The following is a 14,272-nucleotide window of genomic DNA, read 5'->3' as shown; positions in this document are numbered from 1 at the left end:
TTCGATTTCACTGAGAGGTTCAAAAGCCACCTTTCTCGACGTCTTTTTGTGAAATCCTGTGTTCGTTCACCCTTTTTTATTAGTTCACAGGGAACCCTGAAGAAACTTTTATCAGTTTCACGGTTTGATCGATTCGAACAACCTAAAACAACGCAAGCGTAAGGCATTTTTCATGCGAGCAATGCACCTTCTCCGTACAAACGCTTTGTCAACTGAGCTTTGGTAGACCACCAGCTAAAGTTTTGAATAACTAATGAGGCGGATGTGACGTCACATGAAACCCAGAAATTACAATCGACATTCCACATCCATGTTTGCACATAATTCCAATAGTTTTGGAAATATATCCAGACATGAAAGTGGTTGTGGTTGCAGATTTGCATGTCATAGAAGAGCTGACGGTTGTCCATGGCGAAGGTCTGCGCTCTCTGAGCGTCCTTCTAGTCGCATTAATACGTATAACATAGAACAAAAAGTGGTCATGCGCTGCTTTGTTCAGTTTTATCATCAAAATCATACATTGTGTGGGTGGAAATGAGAGAGAGAGAGAGAGAGAGAGAGAGAGAGAGAGAGAGAGCGCATCATTGATTAGAAGAGAATATGGGTTTCAATGATTTCATGATTTATTTGACTGGCTTGTTAAAATGCAAACAATCATTTGGCAGTTCTGTGTTGCAACACGAAGTTGAAGTCACAAATGCATCGTAAGTAAATAAATAAGGAAATAAAAATAGAGTTTCTTTTAATTTGTAAATACTAATAAATGGTTTTGTACATACATAAAATCTATTAATAAATATAAATGGATTCAGAATGCAGTAGTTAGGGCTTTGGTTACATTTTGATAAATGCTTTGCTCATTTAGTTTTAAAGCACGTAACAGTCTGATAATGGAGGTGACTCAGCAGGGCGGACGGTAGGACCGAATTCTTTATGGACGTTTTCGAGAAAGGTTAAGGAGCCGTCGTCAGGGAGGTGGAATTCAATAACGAGTGCCAAATCCACGGACCTCCAGTTTAGAGATGTCCCTCTCGTTAGTGAACTCGGCACGGTCGATGCGTGAGCTGGGACTGCCAACATTCCTCAGCCAGTGTTTCCTACAGCAAAAGACACACACACACACACACACACACACAGATTAATTGTATTAAAGAGCCTTTTACACCGTAGGGGTAGAACAGTAAGGAAAATTCATAATATTACTATAACAGTATAACTCTGAAAAGAGGGGATACAAACTTTTGCACCCAACAGCATTTTATAAAGTTCCAAAGCAAAGGCTGTTCTTCAAATTCATCAGAGCATAATAAGAGGCAAAGCTAACAACATCAACCAAATCAGTAAGTGCATCAGAGGAGTCTGAGAAATCAGATTACACATGAAAGCATCTCTCTCTATTTCTAGCAGCCTCTGTCTCTCTCTTTCAGACTAGGCACGGATAGGTGGAACAACTCGTGCAATTATTCCTCTGAGGACCTCTAAATGCATTATCCTGCATGGTAGGCCACAGAAGCGGACTCTTATTGGCTCTGTGTGCGCGCGCGTGTGTATGCGTATGACTGCATCTGATTCACTCAGCTTGCAACACTAACCGGAAGACGAGTTACACTCAGACAGAAGGTAGGAGAAAGTCAGGATATTATCAATACAGGAAGAGATTACCTGATTAAAACAAAACAAAAAACCCACTGACCATTTTGTTCACCCCAAATATAGTCAGAGGTGGACAGTAATGAAGTACGTTGTGACCCCTCACCGAATCCAGGGACACATGTCGGCCGAAACGAACCCGAGATAATCGCAAAAAAAGCATTTTTTTTTTCGAAATTTGTGATTTTTGTTTTTTTCCATCATGTGCAAGTTGAGATCTTGAAGAATGCAATCAGTATTTCAGATAGATTGTTTTGTTGGAAAAGCATACATTTTTTGTTGCAAATTGTCTCGTTTTTGTCAGGACTGTAGCCTGCTGGGGGGTGTGGGTAAATTACCATATGGGCCATTCACATGATGATTTAAGTCTTTTTTTTTTCGCGAATCAGCTGTATGATACGAGCTGAGCTCGTGGCTACTTAGCTGCATACAGGCGTGTAATTTCACTATGGAATGAGCAAGCTAAACAGAGCGCAGAGGAGCTGAAACACCGCGAAGCAAACAGACATGGTATTTACATCGGAGATGACCATTTCTAGCAAAAAACCCCCGCAACCTCGTTTTCCAGATTGAATGGAATACTTGAATGATCGGATGATACACGGACCGTTCTAGGACTACATTCCATCGGAGGCATTGGTGTGTGCAAGGCGCCGTTTCTCTTTCTGATGGGGTAAGTTTATTAATCTAAGGCTGTGTGGTTATTTTTGCATGTAACGGAGAGTGTTGTGGTTTGGTTAAGCCTAGGTCACAACCGGATGTACGATTTTTGGGCCGTGCGATTTTTGGCGTTTCCCAAATTGCTGCGTTTTTTTTTTTGTTCACGGAGAAAGATGCGCGTTGGCCGTAAGTTTGTCTTGCAACCTGAAAAAAACGTAAGCGCCCGTAGAGTTTGTTTGACATGACAAAGAACCTCTGCGGCCGGTCTGTGGCTCGAAAATCAGCACGTCACACGCGCGCTCTCGTGCGTTTCTTGCGTTTTTTGCATGTAGACCGGCCGTAGGAGCACGTACTGTACGGCCGGTTGTGACCGAGGCTATACATGAAACTAGTGTTGTGTTAGTTGTGTCATCATTGTGCTATCTTTCTTTCTTACGGTGTGAGTAATTTTTCAACCACAAAACGTTAAAGTATACTTTAGGACTTATTTTTGTACTTCATAATTGTGTTGGGCATACTTTGCATGGAAGGAAAATTGACGTGGTGATCTTTGTTTACATGAAAGTGGCATCGTGCTAGCTCGTAGGGGGTAGGGCTTTCCTTAATGTCATGCAGATGAGCACCATTATGTGCCCGCCCTACACCCAGAGTAGCGGAGATGGAAAACTTTGAGGGCGATTTTCTCCCTTTCCTGTTTTAAGAAGTATACACTTTCAAAAGGCCACACATTCTTCAAATATTGTCAGATCTCTACATGGAAGGCATCATTGGAAAGCTTAGAAACTGTACTTTCTGAATCTGTCAATAACTCAAAATGCCCCCGGGCCGACATGTGTCCCTGGATTCTGTTTTCTGACACAGAGTACTGTACTTAAGTACACTTTTTGAGTATCTGTACTTTACTTCAGTATTATTTTTTTGGAAACTTGTGACTTTAACTTCACTACATTTGAAAGGCAAATATTGTACTTTTTACTCCATTACATTTCTATCAAGGTCCTCGTTACTCATTACTATGAAACAGCTTTGAAAGTGGATGTTTTTTCTTTTCTTCCTAAAACATGATGGTTTTTTCGCAGGTGACACTGAGAGCCGATCAGTAATCACGAGGGTCACGTCACGTCCATAGACTGCATAAAATCAACATCAATGATTTCTCAGCAGCGTTATTTGAACATGATCAGTTGATGGCAGAAAGGAAGGAGGCGGTTCTTTTGGGGAAAGCACGCACTCATGACCTTACCTAGAAGCCATGTTTCAGTTTTCTGCAAGGATTAAAGATTCATTTCGTTTTAAATGTTTGCTTTGTTTACCTAAAACGAACCATATTAGGGCCTTCAAAAACTTGCTGTCTGACTTGTGGAAGCATATTGAGGTCTGTAAACGTTTTATTCCAAGAGAAAGCTCGTAATGAAGTTGTCTGTGCTTTTAGAGCTAGTGGTAACGTTGCAATAGCTATGCAGTCTGGTTAGTCAAATGACTTTCTATGGATTTGCCCGCCAAGTTGCTGTAGCCTTGTCTACGGCTAACATTAACACATAGCTAGTTAACTTGGACGCTGTTGGTTAGCATGTACACACAGAGTTACGCTAACATGAATAACATTATCTTATCTGAAGTCTTTTCAGAAATGTGACCCCTCACTGAATCCAGGGACACATGTTGGCCGAAACGAATCCGAGATAATCGCAAAAGAAGCATTTTTTTTCGAAATTTGTGATTGTTTTTTTCCATCATGTGCAAGTTGAGATCTTGAAGAATGCAATCAGTATTTCAGATAATAGATTGTTTTGTTGGAAAAGCATACATTTTTTGTTGCAAATTGTCTCGTTTTTGTCAGGACTGTAGCCTGCTGGGGGGTGTGGGTAAATTACCATATGGGCCATTCACATGATGATTTAAGTCTTTTTTTTTTTTGCGAATCAGCTGTATGATCCGAGCTGAGCTCATGGCTACTTAGCTGCATACAGGCGTGTAATTTCACTATGGAATGAGTTACTAAACAGAGCGCAGAGGAGCTGAAACACCGCGAAGCAAACAGACACACGGTATTTACATCGGAGATAACCATTTCTAGCAAAAAAACCCCAACCTCGTTTTCAAGATTGAATGGAATACTTGAATGATCGGATGATACACGGACCGTTCTAGGATTACATTCCATCGGAGGCATTGGTGTGTGCAAGGCGCCGTTTCTCTTTCTGATGGGGTAAGTTTATTAATCTAAGGCTGTGTGGTTATTTTTGCATGTAACGGAGAGTGTTGTGGTTTGGTTAAGCCTAGGTCACAACCGGACGTACGATTTTTTTGGCCGTGCGATTTTTGGCGTTTCCCAAATCGCTGCGTTTTTTTTTTTGTTCACGGAGAAAGACGAGCGTTGGCCGTAAGTTTGTCTTGCAACCTGAAAAAAACGTAAGCGCCTGTAGAGTTTGTTTGACATGACAAAGAACCTCTGCGGTCGGTCTGCGGCTCGAAAATCAGCACATCACACGCGCGCTCTCGTGCGTTTCTTGCGGTTTTTGCATGTAGACCGGCCGTAGGAGCGCGTACTGTACGGCCGGTTGTGACCGAGGCTATACATGAAACTAGCGTTGTGTTAGTTGTGTCATCATCGTGCTATCTTTCTTTCTTACGGTGTGAGTAATTTTTCAACCACAAAACGTTAAAGTATACTTTAGGACTTATTTTTGTACTTCATAATTGTGTTGGGCATACTTTGCATGGAAGGAAAATTGACATGGTGATCTTTGTTTACATGAAAGTAGCATCGTGCTAGCTAGTAGGGGGTAGGGCTTTCCTTAATGTCATGCAGATGAGCACCATTATGTGCCCGCCCTACACCCAGAGTAGCGGAGATGGAAAACTTTGAGGGCGATTTTCTCCCTTTTCTGTTTTAAGAAGTATACACTTTCAAAAGGCCACACATTCTTCAAATATTGTCAGATCTCCACATGGAAGGCATCATTGGAAAGCTTAGAAACTGGACTTTCTGAATCTGTCAATAACTCAAAATGCCCCCGGGCCGACATGTGTCCCTGGATTCTGTTTTCTGACACAGAGTACTGTACTTAAGTACACTTTTTGAGTATCTGTACTTTACTTCAGTATTATTTTTTTGGAAACTTGTGACTTTAACTTCACTACATTTGAAAGGCAAATATTGTACTTTTTACTCCATTACATTTCTATCAAGGTCCTCGTTACTCGTTACTATGAAACAGCTTTGAAAGTGGATATTTTTCTTTTCTTCCTAAAACATGATGGTTTTTTCGCAGGTGACACTGAGAGCTGATCAGTAATCACGAGGGTCACGTCACGTCCACAGACTGCATAAAATCAACATCAATGATTTCTCAGCAGCGTTATTTGAACATGATCAGTTGATGGCAGAATGGAAGGAGGCGGTTCTTTTGGGGAAAGCACGCACTCATGACCTTATCCAGAAGCCATGTTTCAGTTTTCTGCAAGGATTAAAGATTCATTTCGTTGTAAATGTTTGCTTTGTTTACCTAAAACGAACCATATTAAGGCCTTCAAAAACTTGCTGTCTGACTTGTGGAAGCATATTGAGGTCTGTAAACGTTTTATTCCAAGAGAAAGCTTGCAACAAAGTGGTCTGTGCTTTTAGAGCTAGCGATAACGTTGCAATAGCTATGCAGTCTGGTTAGTCAAATGACTTTCTATGGATTTGCCCGCCAAGTTGCTGTAGCCTTGTCTACGGCTAACATTAACACATAGCTAGTTAACTTGGACGCTGTTAGTTAGCATGTACACACAGAGTTACGCTAACATGAATAACATTATCTTATCTGAAGTCCTTTCAGAAATATGTTTTAGCATAATCTTGCCAAATAAACAAAATGGAGAAATCTTTCTTTTCTAGTAGCGTTAGCTACCCAATATGATTTTGAGTTTGAAGAGTTTGCTAGCATGTCAGGTAGAGTTTCACTGACTAGCTAGTTTAACGTTAAACCACCATGATGGCACAGCATACATTCATTTTGAGAATTCACAAAATAATCCATTCGGTTGCTTCAGAGGCATGAAGTATTATAAGCGTTGTGGCAATAATACAACAATGCGTTGACAGAAAATGTACTTTTAATACTTAAGTATTTTTAAAAGCAAGTACTTCAGTACTTTAACTTAAGTAAAAATTTGACTGGACAACTTTCACTTGTATTGGAGTAACATTTGACCAATGGGATCTGTACTTTGACTTAAGTCATGAAGTTGGGTACTTTGCCCACCTCTGAATATAGTTGAGAAATATGTCGCCACTGATATGTTTGTTTCTTTAGTTTTATACTGAAACCTTTCGACACTGCCATCCATCCATCCACCCATCATACCCACTACACAGGTACTTAGCTCCGTTTCCAATAAAACGATCTTCTAAACTGGAAAATACAGACCATGTGCTGTTATTGAACAAAGAAAAACGTGTAATCGTTGATATGGAGATGGAAAGAGTCTCCAGTGTCAGAACGTCTTCAGGACACACAGTTTACATAATACAGTACTGCGCAAAAGTTTCAGACACCCTATTTTTTTCATATAAACTTTGTTATAGATTTCTATTTTATGACTTCTATATTATCAAGTCAAAACATTACAAAAACGTTCGTAATTTTCCAGCACAAAATTAAATGTTACTGAAAAAAAAAAGTTTGTATCTACACTGCAAAAAATAAAAATCTTAGGAAGTTTGTCTATTTTCAAGTCAAAACATCGAGCCACCCTTATTATAAGACATAATTGCCCAACAAGCAAAACCTCATTTAGCTAGAAAGGCTAGTTTTTAGACAATCCATCTTGAAAATCTTGTATAGACAAAATGTCTTGAAAAAGTCTTATTTGGAGCACCTTTGAAAATAAAACAAGTTTTTTTTAAAACAAGTAAGTACATTTTGGACATTTGTCAAATGCGGTTCATCTTGTTTCAAGAAAAAAAAAGTATGCTTGTTTTGGGAATAAATGAACTTTACTGAAATCTTTGAATCTTTCATTACAATTCAACTCCACCTTACAGATCCTAAGTTTACTGTGAGTGTTTTCTCAGTCATTCAGAGTGAGCTCCTTCTAGATGCTGTACAGACTCTAGACCAGACAAGTGCCTTCAAAAAGGCTATGAGTGAGTGGAGGGCGTTTTAGTGACGTCTTTTTGGAATGCTGTGACTTAAAGTGCCATTCCACCATTGGATGTATTCTTTGGCATAAAATACAATATATTTTATGACAACATGACTAGACAGAGAAATCTTTTAGCTTCAAAATGATATATCAAACATAATTTTTTGACAACGACAAGTATATTAATTTTGCGACCAAAGTCACCTACCCTTTTAATTTCCGCGCGGTAGTGAAACGTGATGTCATCGGCAGGTTCCCCTTCTTGTGTACCACGTGTCGGTCTATTTTTAGACCAGGAAACCCCCAAAGTGAGAGAGTCATTTCTCCTCGTATATGGGGGCCAAAAAAATTGCGAAAAATTTTGAGTTAATCTTTCAGTTAGCTAGATTTATTGGTATTAGCTAGATTTATTGGTATTATTTTTATCGCGTTCTATCCGCCATTGCTGATATGTGCCACGTCACACGTCACGTGGTACACAAGAAGGGGAACCTGCCGATGACATCACGCGTGGAAATTAAAAGGGTAGGTGACTTTGGTCGCAAAATTAATATACTTGTCGTTGTCAAAAAATTATGTTTGATATATCATTTTGAAGCTAAAAGATTTCTCTATCTAGTGATACCATTTATATATGTTGTCAAAAATATATTGTATTTTATGCCAAAGAATACATCCAATGGTGGAATGGCACTTTAAGTTCAGTGTTTTTTTTTTGTGCCTGATCCAGAGCCGAATCTAGGAATTTGAAAATAGGGGACCGATCCCTCACTAGTTGTAGAAACAGGGGACAGAAAATATTAACATGGGTAAAAATATCCCTCATTTGTTCCAGTTAGTGGGGACAGAAAAATAAGTAATACATTGGTAGATATTTTCAAGAGTACATCTATAAACAGAACAGTTTTATTAGGGGCCAAGCAGCGAAGCTGGCGAAGGCCCCTAATGAGTTTGTCGGTTTTCTTATTATTATTATTAGGGGCCAAGCAGCGAAGCTGGCGAAGGCCCCTAATGAGTTTGTCGGTTTTCTTATTATTATTATTATTATTATTATTCAACTTTCTTCTCCTATGGGAAGTCAATGGCAGCCCATAGAACCACACATAGGAAAATGCTCAAATTTGGCACACACATTCGAGACAGTCTCAGCATTCCCCACAACAATTTTTAGGTCCCCAGCCCCAACCCTCTAGCGCCACCAGCAGGTCAAAGTTGCAGGTACATTTCTGCTTGTAACTTTTGAACCGTTGGTCCGATTTTCAAAAACTTGGTATCCCTGGAATCCTTGGGTCAAGACGAATCCAAAGCACCCCATGACGTCATTTTCCGCCCATATAGTTTTCCCGCCATTTTGAATTTTGTGAAAATCACTTAAAATGCTTCTCCTCCCTCAATTTTGGACCAATTTCTCCCAAACTTGGTAGTTGGCAACTGTGGACTAAGCTGCACAAGAAACTTACCCGGTTTTTAGAAGTTCATAAGCGTTTGGCCGTGGCAGCCAATCAAAATTGGCGGCGCAGACGCCAAACAGGAAGTGTGCTCATATTTCGGCCGCCCTTTGGCGTATCTTAACGAAACTTGGTGACTTTATGCCACACCCCTCCATGAAGGACCCCAAAAAATTTGGAACAAATTGGCTGCTAGGGGGCGCTATAACTAGGAAAAATGTCTTTTGGCTCATATCTCATGATGCGTTTTGGCTAGAAACAAAATTCCACTGCCTATGGAATCCTTGGGTCAAGTCGAATCTATCGCACCCTATGACGTCATATTCTGCCTTGAGGATTTTCCGCCATTTTGAATTTTGTTAAAATCAATGAAATTCTATGGAAACCCATAGAACCGTCTGACGACAGGTTTTCAAATTTGGCACACTGATTCTAGGCTGCCTCACGGTTCTTGTCAGCAAATTTCAACTCAGCATCTCAAACTCTCTAGCGCCAACAACAGGTCAAAGTTGCAAGTACATTTCTGCTTGTTACTTTTGAACCGTATGTCTGATCGTCAAAATCTTAGTATGGCTGGAATCCTTGGGTCAACCCGAATCCAACGCACCCTATGGCGTCATATTCGGCCTGGTATATTTTCCGCCATTTTGAATTTTGTGAAAATCAATTAAAATGCTTCTCCTCCCTCAATTTTTGACCAATTCCTTCCAAACTTGGTAGATGGCAACTTTGGACTAAGCTGCACTAAAAACTTACCCGGTTTTTCGAATTTCATAAGCGTTTGGCCGTGGCTGCCAATCAAATTTGGCTGTGCAGACGCGAAACAGGAAGTGTGCTCATATCTCGGCAGCCCTTTGACCTTTCTTAACCAAACTTGGTGGGATTATGCACCACCCCTCCAAAATGGCCCATACCACATTTGGTGCACATTGGCCATTAGGGGGCGCTATAACTTTCCAAAATGTGTTTTGGCTCTTACGTCATTGAGCTCATATCTCAGCAGTCTTTTAGCACAGACACACACACACACACACACACCTAGTACACTGGAAGTAATTTCAGCCATCACAGTCAATCGAATTTGACGGTGAAGCCGTGCATGCCTCTAACCGTCTGGTTGGAGGTACATTCCTGCTTGTAAACACTTCCTGTGCGTGCCTATGACCGTCTGCCTGGTCAGTTCTTTCTGTTGCCATGGCAACTTAGGCTGGGTCACACTGCTTGGCCCCGGATTGCTGCTTGCAGCTATATTTATTATTATTATTATTCATCTTTCTTCTCCTATGGGAAGTCAATGGCAGCCCATAGAGCCACACATAGGAAAATGCTCAAATTTGGCACACACATTTTAGACAGTCTCAGCATTCCCCATAACAATTTTTAGGTCCCGACCCCCAACCCTCTAGCGCCACCAGCAGGTCAAAGTTGCAGGTACATTTCTGCTTGTAACTTTTGAACCGTACGTCCGATTTTCAAAAACTTGGTCTCCCTGGAATCCTTGGGTCAAGACGAATCCAAAGCACCCCATGACGTCATTTTCCGCCCATATAGTTTTCCCGCCATTTTGAATTTTGTGAAAATCACTTAAAATGCTTCTCCTCCCTCAATTTTTGACAAATTTCTCCCAAACTTGGTAGATGGCAACTGTGGACTAAGGTGCACAAGAAACTTACCCGGATTTTAGAATTTCATAAGCGTTTGGCCGTGGCAGCCAATCAAAATTGGCTGCGCAGACGCCAAACAGGAAGTGTGCTCATTTTTCGGCCGCCCTTTGGCGGATCTTAACGAAACTTGGTGAGATTATGCCCCACCCCTGCATGAAGGAACCCAAAAAAATTGGAACAAATTGGCTGCTAGGGGGCGCTATAACTAGGAAAAATGACTTTTGGCTCATATCTCATGATGCGTTTGGGGTAGAAACAAAATTCCACTATCTCTGGAATCCTTGGGTCAAGACGAATCTATCGCACCCTATGACGTCATATTCTGCCTTGAGGATTTTCCGCCATTTTGAATTTTGTTAAAATCAATGAAATTCTATGGCAACCCATAGAACTGTCTGACTAGAGGTTTTCAAATTTGGCACACTGATTCTAGGCTGCCTCAAGGTTCTTGTCAGCAAATTTCAACTCATCATCTCAAACTGTCTAGCGCCACCAACAGGTCAAAGTTGCAGGTACATTTCTGCTTGTTACTTTTGAACCGTACTTCTGATCATCAAAATCTAAGCATCTTTGGGATCCTTGGGTCAACCCGAATCCAACGCACCCTATGGCGTCATATTCCGCCTGGTATATTTTCCGCCATTTTGAATTTTGTGAAAATCAATTAAAATGCTTCTCCTCCCTCAATCTTTGACCAATTCCTTCCAAGCTTGGTAGATGGCAACTTTGGACTAAGCTGCACATAAAACTTACCCGGTTTTTCGAATTTCATAAGCGTTTGGCCGTGGCGGCCAATCAAATTTGGCAGTGCAGATGTGAAACAGGAAGTGTGGTCATATCTCGGCAGCCCTTTGACCTTTCTTAACCAAACTTGGTGGGATTATGCCCCACCCCTCCAAAAGGTCCCATACCACATTTGGTGCACATTGGCCATTAGGGGGCGCTATAACTTTCCAAAATGTATTTAGGATCATATATCATTGAGCTCATATCTCAGCAGTCTCTTAGCACACACACACACCTAGTACACTTGAAGTAATTTCAGGCATCACAGTCAATCGATTTTGACGGTGACACCGTGTATGCCTCTACCCATCTGGTTGGAGGTACATTTCTGCTTGTAAACACTTCCTGTGCGTGCCTCTGATCGTCTGCCTGGTCAGTTCTTTCTGTTGCCATGGCAACTTAGGCTGGGTCACGCTGCTTGGCCCCGCATTGCTGCTTGCAGCTATATTTAATCTTTACTTTTAGAATATCATTAACATAATACTAAATTGAACTTTCAACAAGAAAAATTAAACAAATTACTCAAAAAAAAAACAAAACAAAACTAGCAACCATGTAGAATGTGCAAGATTACCAGGACTACAAAAATGCAGAAAAATAGGCTTTACTTATCCAAATGCACCTGTTGGTTCAAAAGTTAAAGTGCAGAGAACCTCACAGCACAACATGAAGTTACCTTCAAATATAATATAAATGCCTCAGCTTTCATGTAAAAAAAAAAAAAAAACTATTAATACTAGTACTGTGTGCAGGCAGTCTCTCCTGAAGACTAAATTAAACAATAATTATAAACTAATAAAATAAATGGCTCAGGCTTCATAGAAGAAAAAAAACAATTTGAACAGAATCTCACAGTATGATGCTGAAGCTGCCTAAACAATGGAAAATAAAATACCATTTTGGCAAAAATGTTGGCATCCATTAATTTCTTGTATTAAGTAAAAAAAAATAAAGTGCACACAGTCCTTCACTGTAAACATAACACACTTTCAGTAACAGAATTTAAGCCTATAAACACTGACTCGCACATCATGCAATGTTGCCAGATACTGCTGACGTTTTCCAGTCCAAAATGTGTTCAAAACCCGCCAAAATGCACTTAAAACCGCCCAATCTGGCAATACTGAGCACATGCTGCTTCTCTTGAACGTATACACGGAAGTAAGGCAGAAGGTAGTTTGTTGACGTCACTGTAAGACGACGCCAACGATTGGTCAAATTTGCAGGAAAGTTGCGGTGTTTGGATAGAATTGCAACACCGCCCTGAATTCACGGGGATTGGTTGAATGTGTGTTGATGTTGCAAATCGCGAAATCCTGGAGGGTCTGACTTATGTTTGGATGAGACAGAACGATATGCCATGTGCTTTTGGGTATTTTTAAAACACTTCACACGATTGGTTGAGATACACTGTCTTCCGGTTCAGTGACCAATGATATAACAGTTCACAAAACTGTTTTACCCGCTAAATAAACCATTCGGAATACTTCGGTCCTTTCCGATATTTTAAAATTGGTGTGTAAGCAACGCTATATTTACCGCAGTGCTTGCTAGCTGGTGCTGACAAACTGATACGCACAAGATTCAGTAAAACGCGACTACACGCTCTACTTATAAATGCGCGACAAAATGAATAGATATGCGATATCACTCTCGCGCCCAAAAAGTGGATGTGCGACAGACAGATAAAAAAAACGCGTATTATCGCATATTACGCGCCCTAGACTAGGCTCTGTGATCTTGTAAACCCCTCGTACACATGAATAGTCAGTGCCCCCAAAATGCACTGTTGCTTTGGCATTCTGTAAGCACTGTCAAAATGCATAGACTTTTTTTTTTTTTTGGTGCCTGAGGTCCTGGGGAAGTGGAATCTTAAGAGATGTTTTAATGTTTGAATGTTGAAATGGGAAAAAAAAAAAAAACTTGTTGCAATGCTACACGTGTCGTCAACTTGATTCAAGATAGTCTCTGGTCTCATATCTAGAGTATTTTACTAATTACAGGTCACAAAAGGAGAATCTTTTAAGCTAGCAATGCTTAGTTGTAGAATTTAACAATCCTAATATTAGTATATTTGGCGGCACGGTGTTGTAGTGGTTAGCGCTGTCGCCTCACAGCAAGAAGGTCCTGGGTTCGAGCCCCATGGCCGGCGAGGGCCTTTCTGTGTGGAGTTTGCATGTTCTCCCCGTGTCCGTGTGGGTTTCCTCCGGGTGCTCCGGTTTCCCCCACAGTCCAAAGACATGCAGGTTAGGTTAACTGGTGACTCTAAATTGATCGTAGGTGTGAATGTGAGTGTGAATGGTTGTCTGTGTCTATGTGTCAGCCCTGTGATGACCTGGCGACTTGTCCAGGGTGTACCCCGCCTTTCACCCGTAGTCAGCTGGGATAGGCTCCAGCTTGCCTGCAACCCTGTAAAGGATAAAGTGGCTACAGATAATGAGATGAGATGAATAATATCATCAACTGTGAGCTCCTGCTCACTTCCGTATCCCCCGCTCTCGCTTATATCAGAATGCAAGCAATCAAAGGAATAGGACACTTATTACTATGAATGTTGACTTCAACAAATAATAAACCCTGAAACGAGTAAGTAAAGAGCAGTGTCTCTCCCCAGGGATTTCAAATCGCATCCTGGGAAACTGTCCTTTTGAAATCACATTTTGCTTCTTGAAATAGCATCAAAATCCACCCTATATGTTTCGTTAATACATTCAGTCGGTAAACAGGAAGTTGATGTGGGACCGACCTGAAAACGGTATACACGGTATAGAACCCCAAGCTGAAGCTCTGTACCAAATATCAAGCAGTTGTGATATGTAGTCGCTGAGAAAAATGTTTGGAAAATTTTGTAAATCCATGCTATACGTTTCATAAATACATTCAGTCAGTAAACAGGAAGTCGATGTGCGACAGACCTGAAAACGGTATACA

At 40.8% G+C, this 14,272-nt stretch overlaps 1 protein-coding gene across 1 annotated transcript in view; it reads right to left on the bottom strand.

Moving 5' to 3' along the window:
- Positions 1–639: 639 nt before the first annotated feature.
- The window catches only part of acyp2 (acylphosphatase 2, muscle type), a 51,895-nt gene continuing 38,262 nt past the window's right edge, over positions 640–14,272 (bottom strand). Inside the window, exon 4 of the mRNA XM_060940852.1 lies at positions 640–1,097. Within this exon, the coding sequence (XP_060796835.1) occupies positions 983–1,097 (115 nt within the window). The 3' untranslated portion in view covers positions 640–982. The remainder of the gene's footprint in view (positions 1,098–14,272) is intronic.

This window comes from Neoarius graeffei, chromosome 15 (assembly GCF_027579695.1).
Source record: "Neoarius graeffei isolate fNeoGra1 chromosome 15, fNeoGra1.pri, whole genome shotgun sequence".
Lineage (NCBI taxonomy): Eukaryota > Metazoa > Chordata > Actinopteri > Siluriformes > Ariidae > Neoarius > Neoarius graeffei.
This window is presented reverse-complemented; position numbering and strand designations above follow the sequence as displayed.